Source organism: Ambystoma mexicanum, chromosome 1q, assembly GCF_040938575.1.
Source record: "Ambystoma mexicanum isolate Mex_15411 chromosome 1q, UKY_AmexF1_1, whole genome shotgun sequence".
Lineage (NCBI taxonomy): Eukaryota > Metazoa > Chordata > Amphibia > Caudata > Ambystomatidae > Ambystoma > Ambystoma mexicanum.
In genome coordinates, this window is record NC_090922.1 from 227,038,109 (window position 1) to 227,060,482 (window position 22,374).

General features: G+C 49.3%; 1 protein-coding gene across 1 annotated transcript in view; it reads left to right on the forward strand.

Moving 5' to 3' along the window:
- Positions 1 to 22,374, forward strand: part of LOC138521181 (CD209 antigen-like protein C) — a 307,261-nt gene that overhangs the window by 236,539 nt on the left and 48,348 nt on the right. Inside the window, exon 5 of the mRNA XM_069633806.1 lies at positions 1,995 to 2,101. Within this exon, the coding sequence (XP_069489907.1) occupies positions 1,995 to 2,101 (107 nt within the window). The remainder of the gene's footprint in view (positions 1 to 1,994; positions 2,102 to 22,374) is intronic.

The following is a 22,374-nucleotide window of genomic DNA, read 5'->3' on the forward strand; positions in this document are numbered from 1 at the left end:
TTGTTCAGCATAGCGTTCCATGTACCGTGGCAACGTCTGAATTCCGCAGTACCATTGAGTCTTGGGTTGAGCCTGGGAAACGTGCTCAGCAGTGTGTTATCAGTTGCGTGGCATCACATACCATCTGTACATTCAGCGAGTGATACTGTTTCCTATTGCGGAACACCATCTCAATTGCACGTGGTACTGTAAGCTCAATGTGGGTGCAGTCAACTGCACCTATGTAATTTGGCATGCCTGCTATGGCGTGGAAGGCCAACTTGGTGGCAGTGACCTCGGGGAGGGTACGGGGTAGGGCTATCTGTTCCGACACATGGCGCAACAGGGCATCCAGTACCTGTACCAGGATTTTTGAGAAACAGGGTTGTGATATGCCATGCAGCTCACCAACCATGTGTTGATAGGTGCCAGTGCCAAGGAAATGCAGTACAGACACAACCTTCAGGAGGGGGGATGGCGGTGGGGGTGTCTATGTGGCTGCTGATGTTGTCCACAATCATGGTGGTGATGTACAGGATTGTTGGACGGTCCAGCCGGTATAGTGTGTGGATCTGTCCTGGGGTAAGGTTCCAGGGTGAGGCCCTGATGCGTGGTATTTCAGGCTGCCTGTGGGGTTGTGTCGGCTGGACAATGGGGTTTGCCATAGGTACAGGGTTGGCTGGTTGTCGCCTGCGCCTCCTCCGCCTCCGCCTCCTCTGCGCCATTACTGCCATCATGTGCAGTGCTGCCTGTTGGTTGAGTAGGCCCAGTCCCTGTGCTACTAAAGCTGCTGCCTGCATGGTTCTGTGTTGTGTTGGGCTGGGTGTTGCCCTTTTGTAGGCTCCCAGTGGGCTCCTGGGTCCAGCTGGGCTGATTTGGTGCAACTGTGCCCTGATTCAGTTCAGCAGGCACTGTTTAAGGTCATGTTCGCGGTGGCGGCGGTACCGCCACCATGATCACGGTTTTAACGCCATTTTTCAGGCGGTGTTTCCATGTCCGTGCTAGTTGTGATGCTCGCAGTGTTTCGTATAGCCGGAAACGGAGGGGTTTCCGTGCAGGCAGACTTTACGAGACCCTTAAATCCGCGGTGGCAGTTGGGGGTGATGCTATTTCCGGGGCCGCAGCTCATGATTGGGCGGACACGGTAACGGTGCCGGTATGGTTTTACCGGCGCCGTTAACTCCGGACCGATGTACTTGTAATGAGGCCCAAAGACATTTAACAAGATTTCAGGGACTTAAGTTAATCTTTATGACCCAGGACCGATTTAATTTAACTTACCATTTGGCACTGGCTTTTCTTTCCATGATAATGTATTCTAATGCCTGTTTTATATTTTTTATATAATTTATTGTTTATGCAAGGGCAGGATAGCAAGCAGTGTGTGCAGTTTGGGTGCTTATAGGAAGGTTAATTTAATTTGCACTGTTTTATTTGTACTTCAGACTTGTAAATCGTCGATTCCCTATAAGGAAATTCACACATCTTTCATGGCCTTTGAGTTGAATCTGGCTTTTTTCTAATTGTATCCATGAAAAATCCAATAAAATACAGTATAAAAAAAGAAACACCTTAAAATGGACACCAAGCTTCTATGTCGGTCTACTGTGTTGATGAAAAGTAACTTCCTTCTCAGTGGTCAGCTTAGTCAGCTCCTATGTTATGCTATCAGATCTATGCCCAGAGGTATAATTAAGGAGATATAGGATATGTCACATTTCAGCAGAGATTTGGAAGTTTGTGAAAAAGGTATTTTTGGATATTAGTGGTCGTTGTACCCGAGGTAAGTCAGACTGTCTGCTACTACCTCATAGTATAGATAAAGTCTCTATGGGTGAGGCAGGTCACACAAATGTTCCTGCTACACCAAAGGTGTTCCCTTTAGTGACGAAATACGTTAATGGTCTTAACCTGGTGATTGCGAATAAACCCCACACCCAGGATGAATCTGTAGCTGTGTTGGAACTTTGGGAACATGCATGTTCTAAGTAGAGCACTTTGTGTTTGTCTTTTAGAGATTTTTGGCAGAGAGAGTCCAAGGGCTCACCTGGATCGGGTTATCGACGAATGAGCTGGGCGTGCCTCTGTGGGAAGATGGGACCATGTTGGTTAATGAGACTGCGTAAGTATTCAGGAGGGAGGTATGCAGTTACTAGAGGTGAAGGCGGAAAACCCTGATCCCTTAAGTGGAAAACACTTCTTGAATTTCAGAATGTAAACCCTTTTCCATTACCCTTGTGAAAATGAAAGGCGTTTTGTAAGACTAATCAAGCAATTTGACTCATTTAAGCATTTACTAAGCCGTACCCAGATGAAAAATGCTTGCTTAACTTTTCTCAAGCACTTACCAAGCAGATGGATGTTAGGAAAGATTTCATAATTCTAGGTAATTTTCCTTCCATGTGGCAACTCCCAAACTTTTTGCTGTTGTTTTACACCCTGATCTAGACTTTGCCAGAGAAGCGCAGCCTTCCGCCGCACTCCTCTGGGTTTTCGCTCCATTCTTACGGGGAAACTGATATGCCCTTAAAACAGTCAGTACTGGGAGACTTCATTTTCCTTAGTCCTTTCCTCATTTTGCAGCTTTTGAGCAACATGAAACAAGAGTGCACCGTAACTTACATTACCGCGCTCTTGGGTCTCTAGTCATTCCAAAGGCCCTAGAAACTCTCGCTGGACTTATCATGAAATGTGCAAGTGTGTCACGGACGGGACTGGTGGCAGCTATCGTTTCTTTGTGTTTTGAACCCCTTTTTTCCAAGTTAACCGTGCTTCCCGCGTTTGGCCCAAATGGGTGGCCTGGCCTCCAAACGGCCATGCCTGTCCGCTGACCGTCTTGCCCCATCACCTTCCCCCAGGTCGAGCTGACCCGGGGCAGTCCTTATTTGGTCATGCACTTTCCCACGAAACACAACACTTTCACAGGCTTCTGCATGCCTTGTGTGTGCCTCCAGGATGTGGGCTGGGATGTCTGTTCCCAATACACATCCTGGGTGCTAGAGAGTCTAGAGTGTCCTGAATGCCTGGGACCACCGTGGTCCGTGATAGGTCCACGTATGGTGTGAGTGTTTGTGAGCGGATCTCCCATTGGGCCCTCTCCGTTTTGGCGCAAAGGGAACTCTGGATAAGAGGAGGCTGAAAACCCCACTACCATGTCGATCTCCTGAGTTCTCATGACCCGCTGAAGGTTTGGCACCCTGCACTGCTGTCGTCCTAACAACACTCGGCCTCTGATCGAACGAGAAGGTCTGCAAAGGCGCTTCGACCCTTTAGAATAGTGGGAACAACTATTCTCGGCATCTTCACCAAATCCTGTACGTAAGCCTTTGGAAGCGTCCCTGGGCCGGCCATCCAGTGGACTGACCAGCCTACACAGGAATCTTGCTCTGTCACCGCCGTCTGGCTGCTGCTAAATTCTGAGTCCTCGGCACTCTCACACGATTTGTACACTTGGCATTTCCAGGTCTGAAGTGAGACGTGTGCTTTGGGACCGGAATACATGCGGTTGCCGAGTTGCCCTGCTGTGGTAACAAACCTGTGCGTGTTCGCTGCATTTGGGACACCCTTGACCTTGACTCCTGCTGTCGCGGAATCTACATGACGTTGAGACATCCTGCTGATCGCATCTGAACCTGCCAGTACCGAAAACCGAACCGGAGAAGCATGGGTCTGCCTGCATCGGGGACCGGTGAGTAGTCCATACCCTAACCGGTCGCCCTCCTGCAGGAGCCTGTGGGTCTCCATCGCTGTCGTAAACAGCAACCCTTTTCCACACTCGGGCTCTGCTTCTGCCCACAAGTGGAGGCCGCGCTTGAGAAGCGGGGATCTGTTCATCATCGTTTTGTTCACCTCTCTGAACTGCCTGATTTCCATGAAGGGACTCTCCTTTGCCCGTTGGCACCAGCGTGTGCAGGTACTTTTGAGCACAAGGCTCCACTCTTCGTAGGGCTCGGACTTCCTTGTAGTTAGGTGGCCTCTGATGTCGAACTGGGTCTAACGATTACTTGCACTGCCTGGTTTCCTCCCCATACAGGTGGTCTGCGTATTTCATGCTTCTAACTCTTTAGACCCCTTGGTCTTGTATATATATTGTATTGCTTGTGATGTGTTGGTTTATTGGAGTTTTACTGTGATTCTTTACTATGGCCGATGTTACAAAGGCCTTGTAATAAATGTGTCGATATTTTTAATATAACATCTGTCTGGAGTAATTTGTAAGCGTCCTTGCTTTGTGTGCTCATTGCGGGCTTTCAGTCACCCTCTCCCCTCTTGAGACCGTGTCTTGACCGCCACCAATGCTACCCTGATTGGTCTGGCTTGTCCAGAGGTTACCCTGTTCCAAGAAACTAGGGTGGCCTTCTGAACCTCTGCCCCTCCAGGACAGAGTTCAGAAATCCATCTTAACAATGGAATGTTTAAATAACAGTTCCCAAGCAGTGATTAAGCATTTCCCTTCTACAAGCTGTACTTTAAGGGTCTAATTTACAACAAAAAAAGCGATAAGTCAGCACAAAGGAGTTAGTGCAAAAAAGAACATTGCACGGACAAAAAGAACAGCGCAGGGAGCCATCTCATGGAATCAAATGTGCACAGAAATGCGCAGCGCAAAGGACAATGAGTAGCTCCCAGAACGCCCCCATTACAAACAGAACATAGCAGTGCCAAAAAGCCTTTGCACCGGACTATGGAAAAAAGTAATCAAAGATTACTTACCAATAATCGCCATTACTCCAATTCCACTTCTGAGGCCGGCAAGTCCTCGTCCCAACATCCCTACTAAACTGCGCCTCCGCCCCCTAACTTAAAGAACCTGCTCACCCTTGCTAAACTGTTGCTCGGCCCCCTATCTTAAAGCAGCACCTGCCTACCCATATTAAACTGCGCCTTGGCCCCCAAACTGAAAGCAGCACCCGCGTAACCACACTAAACTGCGTCTCAGCCTCCTAACTTAAAGCAGAACCTGCGCATTCCCACTGAACTGTGCCCCCTATCTTAAAGCAGCACGGCAGCACCCACGTACCCATACTAAACTGCGCCTCGGCACCAAAACTGAAAGCAGCACCCGCCTACCCCCACTAAACGGCTCCCCAGACCCATAACATAAGGCAGCACCCGTATACCCACACTAAACTGTAAGAAAAAAGGGGATGGCAAGGCGCGCACTCCAGTTGCGGTGTCAAAAGGGAGGGGTGTCCTGGTCACCTGATTTGGTAACATGTGAACACTACAGCTACCGGAATCCCTAGAGAGTATAAGAGCTGCTAATTGGAATCACCTGAACACCAGCACAGCCTCCCTGAGGATTGTTTGTGACAGGAAAGCGCTAGGAGGAGAACAAAAACAGAGCAACTGAACAGCAGATGGGATCCTAACCCTGTTAATACTTTTTCAATGTTTTGGGATTCAACCCTGTTAATACTTATTACATTTTTTTAGGGATCTAACCCAGTTACTTTTTGTATCAGGTCTATTTTGACTGGGAACTGGAGAGCGCACCTCGCCATCCTCTTTTTTCTTACCACACTAAACCGTGCCCCGGCCACCTAACTGAAAGCAGCACCTGCATACCCCCACTAAACTGTGCCCGAGTACCTAACTTAAAGCAGCACCTGCGTACCCACACTAACCTATGCCCTGACCCCTTAACTGAAAGCAGCACCCATGTACCCCCACTAAACTGTGTCCCAGCGCCCTAACTTAAAGCAGCACCTGTGTACCCACATTAAACTGTGTCTCGGCACCCTAACTTAAAGCAGCAGCCATGTACACACACTAAACTGCGCCCCAGCCTCCTAACTTAAGGCAGCACCCACATGTCCGCTCTTGTTCCAGTTCCCCCACTCACCTGTGCCCCAGCACCCATAAGTCCAACCTCATCCCAGTACCGCCACTGACATGTTCCCCTACCCCCATAAACCCAATGTGGCACCCACAAGTCTGCCCTCGTCCCAGTCCCCCCACTGACCTGTACCCCAAACCCCGAATCCAAGGCGGCATCCACAAGTCTGCCCTCATCCCAGTCCGCCCACTGGCCTGTGCTCAACCCCAAACCCAAGGTGGCACGCACAAATCTGTCCTCATCCCATTCTCCCCACTGACTTGTGCCCGAACCCCCGAACCGAAGGCAGCACACAAAAGTCTGCCCTCGTCACAATCACCTCACTGACATGTGCCCCAAGGTGACACCCACTAGTCACCCCTCTTCCCAGTCCCCCCAGTGACCTGTTCCCCAACCTCAAATCCAAGATGGCACCCACAAGTCTGCCCTCATCCCAGTCCCCCACTGACCTGAACCCCAACCCCTGACCCCAAACTGGCACCCACAATTTGCCCTCGTGCCAGCCCCCCTCATGGATCTGTGCCCAAATCGCCGAACACAAAGCGGCACCCACAGGTCCACCCTTGTCCCAGTCCCCACACTGACCTGTGCCCCAACCCGAACCCAAGGCGGCACCCACAAGTCTGCCCTTGTACCAGTCCCCCCACTGACCTGTGCTCCAACCCTGAACCCAAGGTGGTATCCAGAAGTCAGCCCTCATCCCAGTCCCACCAGTGACCAATGCCCCAACCCTCAAACCCAAGGCAGCATCCACAAGTCTGCCCTCATCCCAGTCCTATATGGAGCACCAACCTACCTCAACTTCACTAGCCTGCGTCCACCATGAAGTACACCTTCCAGACATTCTCCTCCAACATGAACACCTGAAAGCAGTGCTGTTCAATCCAAGACTGTAACCTCTTCCATGGCTGTTGGATCACAGTCAGCTGCACATCAACAGTGAATGATACTGTTACAGCAGCTAGACTTTGGTCTCTCGATGTACATGTGACATAGTTCACATGTGATATGCGTAGCCCAGTGATACAGAGGGAGGCCACATCTCTCCTCAACGTCCCCAATGCCAATGAGCCATACCTGTGAATGAAGTGTGAGCACATCCACATTGACAAGCAAGTGCCAAAGGGACGCCAGAATATCAGTGGACCAGAAAGGAACACAATGTACAATAAACTGAACCTCGAGTAGTGATTGGGTAGAGGTGAATGAGCTTACACCAGATAGAACCAACCTGGAAATCTTGTGGAACATGTGGCAAGACACATCAAGAAATGAGTACCCATCACCAATGAGAGACCCCAAACACCATCATGAAACATCTCACTCATCACCAAATGCATCCCCACATCGACACCATTGAATACACAATCAAAAAGTCAATGAACCAATACTGGCACACCAACACCTATCCTGCATGCCTCTGCACAAGGAATGGCATCAGACAACCATCCGTTGCCACCTACAGCTGTCTAATGGTCCCACACATACATGTGAAACACATGTCCACATGTCCAAGTTAATCAAAGTCATGGCACCATGTCAACCAGAAGCAACCCACAACGTTACCCAACACCCACTAACAAAGTCACAAATGAAGTGCCATGGCAACCAGAGCATAAATGAATCACAAAGTCATGCACACAACTGGGCAACATGCCTCTACTGCAAAGCACGGAAGTAGGCAAGCAACAGATGCTCATCATATGCAATTGAACAACCCATAGAGGAAGTGTGCATGAGTGTATCTCACATGCCCGCAACACCTCAATCTGGCAACTGGTCCTGTCTGAGGCCTTGCTGACAGCATCTTACATTGCATGTACATAAGTAAGGTTTCTCACCAAGAACTGACAGAGCACATCACTACCCATGTCCACTTCAGAGATATGTGCCATCACATACACCGAGCATCGGCATGAGGCTGCAAGCCAGTTAAGAATTGTGCAACACACATGCCATGTCAGTAATAGACTTTCTCAAATCATGCATACCCTGCAGGATACACAACTCTTGTTGAAAAGTTTTCCCTGTGGGTACTCACCAGCAGCTTGGATCAATGCCTGCAGGTCAAGGACTTTGTCGTGGATGGCTGGGATAACTGTCTATAGGACCCAAGGGTGAAGGAGTGACCTCCACGGAAGCACCTGCATTGAGGGCCGCCTTTGCCTTCGCCTGGCTCTGGATCCTGAGGTAATCCAAGCGCTTCATGGTGTGGTTCATGGCACGGAATGCCACCCCCTCCGTGTTGATGGCAGCTATGATGGCCACCCAGATCTTCTGACACCCACACATATCTCAAGATGCAGCTGCAGGTTGAATAGGGCATCATAATGGGCTAGGACCTACTCACCCAGGATGCCAACTTCTGAAGCAGTGAAGTTGACAGCCCTCAGCTTTGCCTTGGGGGTGCGATGTACCGGACATGGCTCCCCTTGAGGCTGGTGGGGTGAAGCTGGGTGCTGACAACATGTGTTGTGAAGCTGTGGTTGTGGTACTGAGGTGTGGAAGTCCCAACATGGCAGATGAAATGATCACAGAGTCTGACAGGTGAGCCACAGGAGAACAGGCTATGAGGGAATACCAGGCACTCCCAGGCAATACTAGTGGTCTACAGTCTAAACTCTACCAGGCAGCAGGAGATGGTGAGGTTTGGAGGCAATGTAGGGCAGGAGGAAGCAAGATACGGCACAAGGCAGGAGGAACAGGTGTCTACCATACATGCACGAGGCGTCAGTGTGAAGATCAGAGGAAGGCGCCTACATGCTTAACACTATGTGACGTGCACTCCCTTGCATGCACTGATGCAGAGAAATGTAGGGTGTGCAATGTGAATTTCCTGTCATGAATGGTGCCGGAGTCTGCTAGGGCGTGCAACGCGCATTTCCTGTCATGCGCAGGGACAGAGATTATTAGGGAGTGCAACATGCATTTCCTGGCATGCGCGGAGCCAGTATTTTTTCAGATTTTGTACCCAGATTTAGGGGTAGCTTGCCCTAACTGCACTATGCTTGGGAGAGCTTGTGTAGAGGGAGAGGACAAGGATGGGAATAGGGCAGAAGAAGGGTCCACTTGCTAAAGGTGGGGATGACAGCTGCCCTGTTCTACAAGGGTCCACTAGGGGCAAGAGGGGCCAGCCTGAAGAGCAGGAAGAGGCAGCACCCCATGAAGAGGCACAGGTCAAGGAGAAGGGGCCAACAAGGAAGAACTGCTTTTCAGATGAGACGCTAACAATCCTCACTGATTATGTTGAACAATGGGTCGGCCTGTACCCTTAGGCTGAAAGTACCCTTCCTGTGACCTAGCGGTGCGAGATGTGGCAGTAGGTCACAGACCATATCAATGCCTGTGGTGTGAGAGGAGCACTGTGGAACAGGTCCACAAGAGGATGGCGACCTCATGCGATGGACCAAGGAGAAGCTCAGCAGCAATGTGGCGTCTGCCCAGGCTACTGAAGACAGATCACCACATGTGGACGAGATGACGACATTTGAAAAAGGTCACCAGTGAACTCATAAGCAGTGAGCAGGTGTTTGGCATGGAAGGCTTGGAAACCAGTGCAGCCACATCAGGTGAGTGGCATATGTTTATGTCCCAGGTGCAGCCATCTATGCATGATATGCAGTGAAATGTGGTACCATTGGCAGGGGTCCTCCTCGCCCATCCATGGGGACTGCAGTAATGCTACCATGGTCACTTCCATCACATGTTATGCATTCCAGGAGGTAGATGCCTGGTGTCTGTGTGCGGTTGACATTGTTTTCACAGTACACATCACTGTATACAGAGTTTTACTGTTACGCCAATACACCTATGTGTAGGAATGACACACAAGACACATTTCATTGGACACGGTCACTGTGTCATGCTTGTCGATAGTGCATTATGAATACAAATTATGACTCACACGGAATTACACCATTGTGTGGATGATGTCAGAGTCACCCTTCAGTGGACATGGATGAGCGACAATGTCAGTGCAAAGAAGCATGAGGATGTGTTCCAGATAGGAGTTGAGTGGCTGGCCTAGGGATGTTAGAGTGATGTTTATTCCACTTTTGGAGTGTCAATGGTTCAGTGGCCATGCAAGTCCACACTGGTCATATCCATGTCACACTCTCCTCACACATGGTTGAGATGCATCTGAGCTTGGCTAACCATGTATCTGGTTGAGGGCAATGCGGCAAAGAGGGTGATGGGGATTATGGCAACAAATGTGGTTGCATACAGGTTTGGTTAGCAGACGTAGAGGTGACACTTCCACATGTTGCAAGTAGACAGGGTTGAAGTAGAGTGGGGGCTAAACAATGATGCACAGACCTCCATCCGTCACCTGGTGGAACTTCCACTCTCATACATGCCTGTATGTACGTATGTCGGTATGATCTCCTATTCCTCCAAGCCATGGCATGATGCAGGGCCTAATATGAAATAACATGATTGCAGAGGTCATCAAAAATCAATGGTGGGTTCAGCCTTTCAAGTCATAGTGTCCCCAGTTTCAATGTGGGATGTATGTGTGGCTGGCCCTATTGTGTTTTTATGCATTGTAATTCACATATGCATGTTCAGCCAAGTAGTTATGCATCTCTATACTGTTGTCTGTCTTTGTGCAGGTGATGACACAGCATATGAGGAGGGGGAGGAGGAGAATGAGGCACAACCATCCATCAGTGCAGCTTGGGGTGCTGTGCTTTGTGCTGCAGAGCATCATCAGCAGGCCTGGTGACTCTTTCATTGATGCTGCTGAATCTGATGTGCAGGGCATACTGACGGACATGGCTGAGGGGCCACCACTGAGAAGTCTGGATGCCATGGGGCTCCTTGAATTCATTGAGGCTGCTGAGTCTAAGAGGAGAGCCAGGAGACCCTGGTACCAGCAGTGGGAAGCCCTGCGTCAATGGTGGATACAGTGTCTGCAAGATTGCCTTTGCCCAGCATGGAACCAGTAGCGGAGGCTGGTGTCAATCAGAGGGTGGCAGACCACCAGCCAATGACAGTGTACTCACTGTAACGGCTCTGGGCTTCAACATCCCGGCTTGATAGGCCCCACACATGTGATGGTTGTGTGCCTGCTGGACACTCAGATTGGTAGGAGGAGTTGTTGCATGCAGGTGCCCCAACGTGGTGAGTTCCTGCAGGAGGGGGCCAGGGACATCCATCGCCTGGCTGAAACTGTCATCCCCTCAGCTGCTGCACATACTAACTAACTCCATCTATTGCGCCAGTAGGGGAGAGAGGACATGCAACCACTGAGGCAGGTTGTTTGCGTGGATAGTTTGGCTCTCAGGAAATACTGGCATGATGAGATTTTGGCCTCCAGGGACCAACAGCGGCAGATGATGGACACCTTGAAGGACGCACTGCATGTGGAGATGTTGCCCTCAAGGGAATCCAAATGTCAAGATGCGGAGGTCCAGAGTAAATGCCTGCAGGCAGAGAGGTTGGCTCTAAGGGAATCCCAAGGTCAAGACGCGGAAGCCCAAAGTAAATGCCTGCAGGCAGAGATGTTGGTATTAAGGCAATCCCGCTGTCAATACACAGATACCTTAAGGCAGTCTCTGCATGATTAAATGTTTGACATAAGGGACATCCACCACCAAGAGATGGCTTACTTGAGACAATCGCCAAATATGCAGTTAGAGAAGTCAAGGATGAGCATGCATAATGACTCTGTGGCCACTCACGACGTACATTACATCACCAAGCTCTAATAGTGATTGGGACCCTCATGCATGCATCCCTCTCATGAGAGGCCCTAGCCAATGAAGACCAGACATTGGCACTGCATGGTCAGAGTGCACCATCCAAGTATCCACCACAGGATGGTGGTCCCAGTTGAACCACACAGGTGTTTCCTTTAGCCAAGTCCACACACCCCCTATCCTCTTTCCACTGCCACCTCTTGCACCCTGGCAGCAATGAGCCCGTGAAGGGGGCATGCATGCTGACTTAATTTATCCACGCCCTCCCCCTCAATGGATTATTTTAGTTTTTCTATTTGGATTGTTGCCTCTGTCCAAGGTGGCCTGTATTTGTTTGTTACCCCCGTCGAAGGTGGAGTATTTTTATTATTGTTCCTCGTCCAGGGTGAACTGTATTTGATTTTTACCACCGTCCAAGGTGGACTATTTTATTGTTTGTCCTCGTCGAGGGAGGACTGTCTCATTATTCTTTTTCCCTCATGTCAGGGCCATTGCCCCCTCAAGGGTATTTCGAGCTGGAGGACTGGGCATGCGGCCTGCTCAGTGGAGTCAACTGAGATGGTGTTGTGGACTGCTACAGCTTCCCACATACAGGTGCACATCCCATTATACATTGATGTGTATATGTGCAGTTTGTATGACTGACTCCTTTAGATGGTCCAAACAAATGTCCTATATTATTACAGGTATATTGCCACATCCTGTTCCCACACTCCATGAGAGGACCCCCCAGCACCCTATTTCTACACAAGTCTGCATTCCCTCTGCTGGACACTGACCCTCCTACCACCAATGCTGAGGCCCAGTGTAAGGTTGAGGTGGTGATGGATTCACAGCACACAGCTGTACCAGCAGGTAAGGTTGTGCACTGTCAATCGTGTTCATGGCTGGTGACATATAACCCCAATAGTGGCATGCTGTGGCACACGCAGGGTTTCCATTGATTATGTGATTTGGTGAGTTTGGTTGATGGTCACTGTCACTGAAAATGTGAGTTGGCCTACATGACTGTATTTGTCCATGTCTCCTTTTTGGGCTATGCATATGCTTTGGGTTGCTAGCTACACATTGATGACTTGTCCTTGGGATGTTCCTGTGCACATGCTTTTGGTGAGGGCTGATGCAGTATTTTCGTTTTTTTATTGTGTGGCATTCCATTTGCACTCCTGTCATGTCAGCCTTGCATGCCATCTCCTGCCATGTGTAGCCACTCCCTGATCAAGGGTGGACTAGCCTATTGGGTACTCTGCTAATCTCACGGTAGGCGTCTGCACCCTGGGCCTTGTTTGTGTGGTGTTTCCACATTTTTTCATGGGAATCGGGTTGACCTTGTAGTTGAATTGTGATATAAGGTCAATTTGGGTATCATTTCCATGGTCTCCTTTGGTTCCCAGTCCACCCCTGTCCATGTTGCATGGGCATGAAAAACACCTGACTGACTCAGTGAACATAGGTGAATGATCCAGTTGACATGTATGCATGTGGGTGATTTGTGTAGTGTGCAGTGCATTTCTGGTGAGTTGCAGGTGTCGGATGGTGGCATTTTCTTCTCATGTGTCATGTTGCTTTTGTGTTCCCCTTGATATGGTTAAGGACTGTTAAGGGATTGCGGTTTGTTACCGTACCTTTTTATTGATGTTTCTGTATCCTCTGGTCAGCTAGTTTGCTTTCTGGTATTCCTGGAGAGCATTGTCATGATTGGATGGGGGAACTGTTGAGGGCATCAGCGAGATGCATGTGGAGAGGGTGGGTGGGCAGCAGTTGATTTTCCCCATTGCAGGAGCACGTACATGGCAGTGGTGTGTGGAGCTGGGCAGGAGCAGCAGCAATGGTGCAGAGGGAAACATCATGAAGATAGCAGTTAGGTGAGCCCTTTCTTGCACTTTGAGCATGCCACTCAGGGGAGCCCATCACTTTGAGCATGCCACTTAGGGGAGTCCATCACTTTGAGCATGCCACTCAGGGGAGCCCATGAAATGGTGACATTGTCCCTGGGCATGTCTTCACTCTGTTTAGGATGTTGTACCTGTGACAAGGATACCTTTATTTCCACTTGGTAGGACTGTGTTGGTAGTTTGTACACTTGATGTGATGGGGCCTGATGGGGTGGCATTGTAATTTATGTGTTATGGGGCACAAACAGTTTTCCTCTCACAGACACACATTCTCAGGGTGTTGTTATGGGCAAGCTGGATTGGCCCGATTGCATCATTGAAGGGCATCAGGGATATGGCTTCACTGTGTGTGCTCCACAGAGGTTGCAGTTCAGGTGAAGTATGTTTGTACAACCTGATTGTGTGTCTGCTGTCCCTGCGCCCTTTGGCCTGCTATGGAAATGGGTGGCCCTCCGGCATCTCTACTGCTACGCCATGACGTGTGACAATATTTTGCAGGACACAACATGCCATGATGATCTTGTATACCACAGGGTGTGCATATACCAGAGTGGTCAAGGTAGCAGAAGTGTGACTTTAGGACTGTGAACATGCGCTCCACTATACCCCTAGTTGCTATGTGTGTTATGTTGTACCTTGCCGCACCTGGGATGGCTGGATTCCTGAGGGGTGTGATCAGGAATGGTGAGAGTGGGTAGGCACTGTACCCTGCAAAGGGGGAAATTGGTATTGTTTGGATGTATTGTTATTTCTTGTGTTCCTGTGTGTCATGTGACTGCTTGTGTGTGTGTGTGTGTGTGTGTGTGTGTGTTTGTGATAGTTGATACTCACCCAGAAGCCAGGTGTTTCCAAAGGTTCCCGATGCAAGAGTCTGGTATATGGGTGAATACCGGTATCCTTGGTAGTTAGCATTGACATGCATGATGTGTTCCTTGGCATCACAGATCACCTGCGCTTTGATGGAATGCCAATGTTTCCTGTTTCAATATATGTGCTTTATCTCTCAGGGGGCTGCATTGCTACATGTGTGCAATCAATGGCTCACAAGACCCGTGGAAAGTGTGCAACTGTGCAGAATTCCTGCCACACTCTTTGCCTTGCCTGCAGTGTGGATGGCATGTATATGTGCCAATGCATACATGCTAGGATGCCGCGCAATAACTGGTGGAGGCACCTGGATTGTGTGGGCTGCGATATCCCCCAACAATGGCTGTGGTGCGCTGGACTGATCCAGTAGCCGGGAGGTGTAAGCTAATAGTACTTTCACCATAGGTGTCACTGCCTGCAAGCATATGGCAGGTGATACCTGGTCATTCTCCCACTCCCTGACCAGGTCTAGGCTGAAATGGGGTGGGAATCAGTATCTTCCATGCACCTCCTCATCTGGCATCCCAAATGATATAGTTCATGGATGGAAGATTATGCCCCTCCTGCTCATCCTCCTCCTTCTTCCATGTAGTAGGGTCAGTGCTAGCAAAGCAGCGTCCAGCATTGTGGAAGTCGTGTGTTCAATGGGGTTGCATTGCGCTTTTACACGTGAGCTTTCATTGTGATTTGTGCTTTGGCGACATGTACCGAGTGGCAGCAAGATCGCACGATGTGCACGCTCCTTTGGAATCCAGACAATTGCACAATAGCTTCTGTGAATTGTGTTTCCTTAGCGCTTGACAAGGTGTGCTTGTTGTTTACGTGGTGTCTCCCTCCCCATGCCCTTCTTCGTTTTACACCTTGAATGGGGATTTTGCATGTTCCATAGCCATTTCGTTTTTTTGCGCTGAACCACCCCACGTGTTGCGCTCTGTGTCGCGCAAAGCGCACCCGCACTAGGAAGGACCAGTGCAAAGTCTGATCCGTGAATTGGAAATTGTTTTTTAGCGCAGCACCAAGTGCACTTTTACGGCACAAGGTCACTTTGCGCTGTGCTAAATATTTTGTAAATTAGGCCCTTATTCTCTAAGCATTGAATAAACTGCTTAGAAAAACGTTCACTGCCTATTTATTTAGCTAACTTACATTTTTCATGCCCTTTACATGCTTCGGTATGGCTTAGCAAATGCTTCAATATGGCATTTGGAAGTTGTTTGCTTGCTTAGTCAATGCTTTTTATTTTGATTAGGATATTTCTACAGCTTTAATTTAATGACCATCGAGGAGGCTGTTTCCAGCTTAAGACACAGCTCCAAATGATGTTCTAGGGTGGAAAACCTTTACTGGCACAACACCTCCTTACCTTTTATCAAAATCCAAACAGCAGCTGAGCACTTTATGAAACTTCACTTGCCCTCACCATGCCTATGCGGTATAAAATCTAGCCAGACAATTGGAGCATAACACCATGTTTATGGGGGCTTATAATGTGTTCAGTGGTGGGTAAAACGTGCTTGTTAAGTGGTGGTAATTGCGTTACATTAAAATGTCCACACTGCCAAATTATGGGTTAGGATGTAAAGTGGAAGATATTTATTTACTCGTAAAACCTGGAGGAATTACCATTTCTGGTAACTTCTCCTAAATGCCCAAGGAGTCCTTTGCACTCAAAGCGTAGGGATTAACACTTCATTTACCCTAATTGTGAATTCTCCAGAATGAGCGAAAGTCATGTTTGCCCGTGTTCGCCTGGGACGCCTGACGCAGGCGACCTACAGTGATAGAAGAGGTGGGTATGGGCGGGGAGCTGTTGTGGGCTTGTACTCCAGTAAAACCCCACACCTCTTATTACCTACTATCAAATGCTTACCAGCATTCAGCCTAATTGTGTAAACTGGCTGTTTTCAGCATCTGGGCTATTTGCATGGGTTGGCCTATTTTTGGCACTTAACCTATTTGTGCAGGTTAGCCATGTTTTGCATTTGGCCTAATTACATAAGTTAACCATATGCTCCCTGCTGCGCCCGGAGATGGGCATTGTGTAACATCAGTATTGTGCAGGGGTTTGCTCTCCGAGATGGATTGTTGGGGGTGGGATTTGTGCTGCACTAAACGTAACGGGTTGTCGGGGGGTAGGAAATGTGTTGCACTTGGATGGATTTTCGGGGGTAGGAAATGAGCTGCATATAACTGGATTGTCGAGGGTAGGAAAGGTATTGCACTTAACTGGATTGTTGGTAGGAAATGTATCACAATTAGATGGATTGTTGGGGGAAGGAAATGTGATGCTCCGAACTCAACCGTTTGTTGGGGGGTAGGAGATGTATCGCACTTAGATGGACTCTTGAGGGTAGGAATTTTGCTGGTCCTCCTAACTCACCGTACTAAAAAAAGTCACCATGCTGCATACTCAGCCTCAAACTCTGAACTAAACACAGCCATGCCTCTACCGCACCACAAATCACATGCACTTCACAACACCCAACATGAAATCAAACCATGCACAACCATACCTCAACACAACATTATGGCTACCAAGTGAAAACACACCTACACTTAGTGACCGGATTCTCCGAACTGAAGCTGCCGCAGCAGATAAAAGCTCTCATGCGCTTCTCCCTCTCCATCTCACTAACAAACCCCCCCCAATCTGCCTTGCCTTGCAGATCCACCAGAGCGTCAAGAGACCACGCAATTAGCAACAGTGCGCGGTGCAAGACCCGTTACCATTAACAGCATTTCCACCAAAATACCATCAAACTCGTATGGTGTTTTCACCAATTTTACTTATTCACCTGACTCTTTAGGCTGTTAAATGTTTGGCCAATTAATGTCATTCAATTATATTCATTAAGTGGTACGCAGAGGTATAATACTAAAAAGGCCTTGTTTCGCATCTCAAATGTTTCACTATTTTCTAAGAATTCTACTACATTTTTTAAGAGAAAAATTGAAAACTGTGAAGCCACGTGGGTCTCAATGAAACGTGTTTCTTCGTAACAAGGTTGCAATAGGTTTCTTTAAAATAAGAGGGTACGTCGTATGATTAAATGAAGCAACTGCGTTCCTCTTTTGCGCCTTCAACACTGTACTGGGAGCTCTGTCAACCTGATTTGAACAATAACAACATATCTACTCAGTCAGTCCCCCTCGGGATGCACTGAGAATGTACGCCTCTTTGGTACGCCAGCATTTCTTTGGTTCACTTGACCTGGATGATTTGCTGTGCCTTGTATAAAACGGTCCTTCCTCTGTCACTTTCAAGGGTTTAAGCATGCTTCCTGCTAGGGGGCTCCTGTAATGTCCAGGGCTGGGCCCCCATTTAAGTACAATAATAAAGGTAGCCTTCTTAGCAACAATTCTAACAATTCTTTAACGTTAAGGAGCTCTCAGCAGGTATGTATTCAGAGCTGGGCGAGCCCTAGGGCTCTGGCCTGACCCCCCCTCTCGGGCCGGCGCCTGCTCAAAGCAGGGGCCAGCCACGGGCTCCACTGGTTGCTCGCCCACTCCTACCATTAAAAAATAAAATAAGAAAAAGACGCACCCGCGTCTGCTTTTATCCCGGCCTGGCTGCCAGCATCGTGAGGGTCAAGGCACGATAGTGAGCAGGGCTGCGCCGGCTCAAGGTGCACCTCACAAGGCCCCTCTGCCCCTCCAATTCAGTGTCATGTCATTAGGTTTACATGACACTGAGCTCGAGGCAAGGTCTGGCGCTGTGCATTTTAAAGAATAATGCCGGGCGTGGCACTTAAGCACAGTTTAAAGAACAGCAGGGGGCTCTGTTGTTCGGCTGATGCTTAAATATTGTCAGCCTTCCAAAAGAACTGAGCCCCCTACTGTTCTGCATTTGTGGTGGGGGCGCACAAATCTCGCACAGGGCACAATGGCAGACAAGCACATCATAATAGGTGCACCAGGGCTTCTGGCTGAGGCTCGAAAATCAGTGTGAGTTCTGGCCAGTAGGCCCTCCTATGTTGCAGTGTATGCATACATTCAGTTCAAGTTGAACAGTAGAATTTGGAAACGAGATTATGTGCAGCCATTTTGCCGACTTGGTCCGTGGTGGGTTCCGAGAGCCAGGCCTGACCCCCAGGCTCAGCCCAACCCCAGAAATCTCTGACTCCCCCCAACTCTATTACGGAGTGCTCTGGGCCGGTATGCAACACAAGTAAGGGTATACATTGTAATGGCTATTTCATTGGTGAGAACACAATAAATATGGTGGTGTGGAAAGGATTGTTTAATGGGGAGGCTCTATGTGCTCTTGTGAAGGGAATTACAAAAATACACTTCTGTCTAGAAAATGGCAAATGTTCCTAGCTTTAGACACTTCCTCTCTCTCTCTTTCTCTCCCCCCTATCTCCCTCTTCTCTCTATGAATAAATCCAAAGTAAACAAAAGGTATCTAAATGTTTATCTAAATGGCACTGTCTTGCTCCACGGCCCTCACACCAATCTCCTCCTTTTGGATAGACGCTTCCCACGCCTTATCAACTTCCTGTCTTCTCCTGCTGTCCCTTCTTTTTTACTTCTCTGGCTCCTCTGTCTCCTCTGCCTTCTCTGCCTCCTCCACCCTCTGCCACCTTTTGGCACCCTCTACTCCTTCTCTTGCCACCCTGTTTCCTCCCTCTTCCACCATCCCTCTGGCATCCTCTTCCTCCTCCTTGGCTACCTAGCCCTCTCCTCCTTCCTCCTTTGTTCATCCTCAGACTCTTTCATCACTTCCTTATGGTGTACCCCTGACCTGTACCCCACCACAGAAGCCTTTCAAAGATGGCAACCTGCTCCACATTGCCACTCACAACTGTCAAACACTCCTCTGACATCTGCCGTCTCCTTGAAGAACTTGACCAGAATGTTCTTGGCCTGACCAAGACGTGGTTCATGGTCAGATCTGTCATGAGTTTTGAAACTCTCCTCCCTGATGGCTGCAAGATCCTCTCCGTGCCCAGAACCAACCCTCCCGGTGGGGTGTAGCCTTGATCTTCCTGGAGTGGATCCCTGCCTCTATCATTCCTATGCAGGACTACTTCTCCTTTGAATGCCTGGTCTGCAGGATCTCTCTCTCTCCTGGCCTCTCTCTCACTGTGGCCACTATCTACTGGCCGCCTGGCCAGGTAACCGCCTTCCTCTCCGAATGGGTGGACCTCACCTCCTCCCTCCTTGCCTCTACCTCTAAACTTCTCCTTCTCAGAGACCTCAACATCCACCTGCATGCTTCCTGTCCTTCTTCTGGACTCTTTCGCAACCCTTGTGACTCTCTCTCTCTCTCTCTCTATTCACCCATCTGGACCGCCTCACTCTGCAGGGCACATCTTGGATGTTCTGATCTTCTCAGACCTCCCCCTCAATAGCCCTCTCACCACTCGTCTCTACTGGAGTGATAACTTTCTCCTTTGCTCTCATCTCTCTCTCTGTCTACCCCTCAGGCCAAGCCTGCTCCAGCACTGCTACCTACCTTCTCGGTCATCTGACCCATGAAGCGTGTGTCAGTTCAGGCATTCAACGCCACTTTCTCTCCTCCCTCTGCACCTTTGGCTGACTCACACCCTGACACAGCCCTTTCTAGCCTTCACTGCTCTAGCTCTGACACTCTTGATGTACTTGTCCCTGTCATGAGGATCAGCCTGAAGCCCAAATCCAAGTGCAACTCTTGGTATGACTCATACCTCGTCACCCTTAAACGCACCCTTAAACGCAAATGTGTAGGGTGGCTGAGAGGAAGTGGAGGGCTACAGGTACACCCTCTGACAAACTGGCCTGCCACCTTCTGCAGCATCTAACAACTCGGCCAAACTCTTTAAAATCTGCAAGGAGCTGGCCAATCCTGTTGCAGTCTACTTCTCCTTTCCCCTCCCAGGCCCTCTGCTCAGCCCTGGCTTATCATTTCATCACTAAAACTCAGGACATCCTGTACACCCTCTCTTGCTCTCCATCCTTCTCCTTCTCTCCTGGTCTCCCTAAGCCCCCCTGGGCTCCTCCTCCTTTCCTTTGTTCAACCTTGACAACATTTCTAGACAAGTCCGATCTATGAAAGTCTCATCAAAACAGGTTCTTCCCCGTTCTTCCAAACCCATCAAGGACCACATTGAGACCCTCAGTCCAGCCTTGGCCGATTTCTGCAATCACTCTTTCCTTTCGCCATCGGAACCTCCAACTCCCTTCTGAAGGACTCCTTTATGCAATCCCTTCTGAAGAAACCTTCTGCTGATCCCTCCTGCCCGGCCAACTATTGCCCGATCTCCACTTTCCTGGGCACACTCCTGGAAAAGCTGGCCATCTCCCAGCTCAACCTTCACACTTAGATGATTGTCTTCATGACCATCAGTCTGGCTTCAGAGCAGCCTAAAGCAGGGAAACTGCTCTCCTGATCATCCATGAAGACCTGCTCTCAAACCTCGATTCTAGCCTTCCTTCTGTCCTCATTCTCCTCGATCTTTGCTCTGCTTCCAATACGGTCAATCATGTCATCCTGCTCAACCGGCTCCGTGATAACCTGAGTCTCACTGATCAGGCCCTGGCCTGGCTGACCTCCTTTCTCACTGATCGACCCTCCCAGGTCCAACTTGTGTCCTTCTTCTCCTCTATCTCTCTCTCTACCTGTGGTGTTCCCAGTGGTCTAATCTTTCTCCCAGGCTGTTCAACCAATACCTGGCACTTCTTGGCCATGGCATAGCCACCCTCTGTTCCAACTTGCAGTGCTAGGCGGATGATACTCAGCTCTCCTTCAGGCTCCCCTCAGCCGCCTCTACTCCTTCTCTCATTCCAGAATGTCTCTGTGCAATTAAGGAGTGGTGGGCCACCAATGATCTCTGCCTTAATGCCAGTAAGACCGAGATCCTCCTCATTGAAACACCAGCTCCCCCCTTTCCTCTCACTCTGTGGCAGCCCACCCTGGTTCCTCTTCCTTTTCCTACCCATGAGGCTAAGAACCTCGGGGTCATCTTCGACTGCACACTCTCCTTCTCTCCTCACATCTCCGATATCGCTAAGAAGTTAAACTACCAGCTGCACCTCCTCAGAGGTATTCTTCACTTCCTCACTTTCCCCCAGAAGCTCACTGTCTCCAGAGCTCTGGTTCTCTCTAGTCTGGACTACTGCAACAGCCTCTTTCCAAATCTTCCTGCCTCTACTCTTCATCCTCTGCAACTCATCCAGAACAGGACTGCAAGACTTATCCTCGGCCTCAAGTTCATGGATCATATCTCTCCAGCTCTGAAATCCCTTCACTGGCTCCCAGTGCTTGGCAAGGATCAAGTTCAAGACCCTTTGCATTGTCCAGAGGCTTTCTGGGTCCTGGGACCACACTACCTCCAACTCTCTCTTCCTAAATATCTGCCTAATCGGGCTTTGTGCTCTTCCACCTCCAACTCTCTGAGGGTCAGTCACTTTTCCAAGCAAAGAGTTGGGGGCAGATCTCTTTCTTCGACTGGGGCCTCCCTCTGGAACAGCTTCCCTGCCTCTCTGAAACTTGAGCAGAACCATCTCCGGTTCTGGAAGCAACTGAAGAACATTCTCTTTGTTTCTGTCTTCTATCTTCCTCTCCCTTGCTGATCACCTGCCTGTTCCAAGCACTGGCCACCTGTTAACCCTCTGAATTCGGGCTTCGGTCCAGGCCTGTCCAGCTGCAATCCTGCACTGCCTTGTGGCTCCGATGCAAGTGTGGTCTGTATCTGTAACCCTACAGTCCCCCCACTTGCACTTATTTGCCACCCACTCTCTGCACTTATGAGTACCCGCGCTTGCCACCTGCTGGCTGCACTCTTGTTTTCTCTTTTGTCCCACACTTCTCCATCTTCCCCCTACCCTCAGAACTTTCCCCTTCGCCCTTCCCTGCTCATGCGCGATCTGATTGACACTAGGCCTAGTAAGATTGTTGTTTTGACCTCCTTTTGTTTCCCCCCGTGTTTTGTTGCGCCTAGAAACACTTGTGTACAGACGTGTTATAAATGCCATATCATTTCATATCATATCATCTATTTTCGAATCCGATGGTGCGGAAAGAAAAGGAAAAAATCAATCTTAACTAGTTGTTGAGTTGGGTTCTTTTTAGCCCTAATTCACAGTCTGTTATATTGTCCTGATCTTTTCC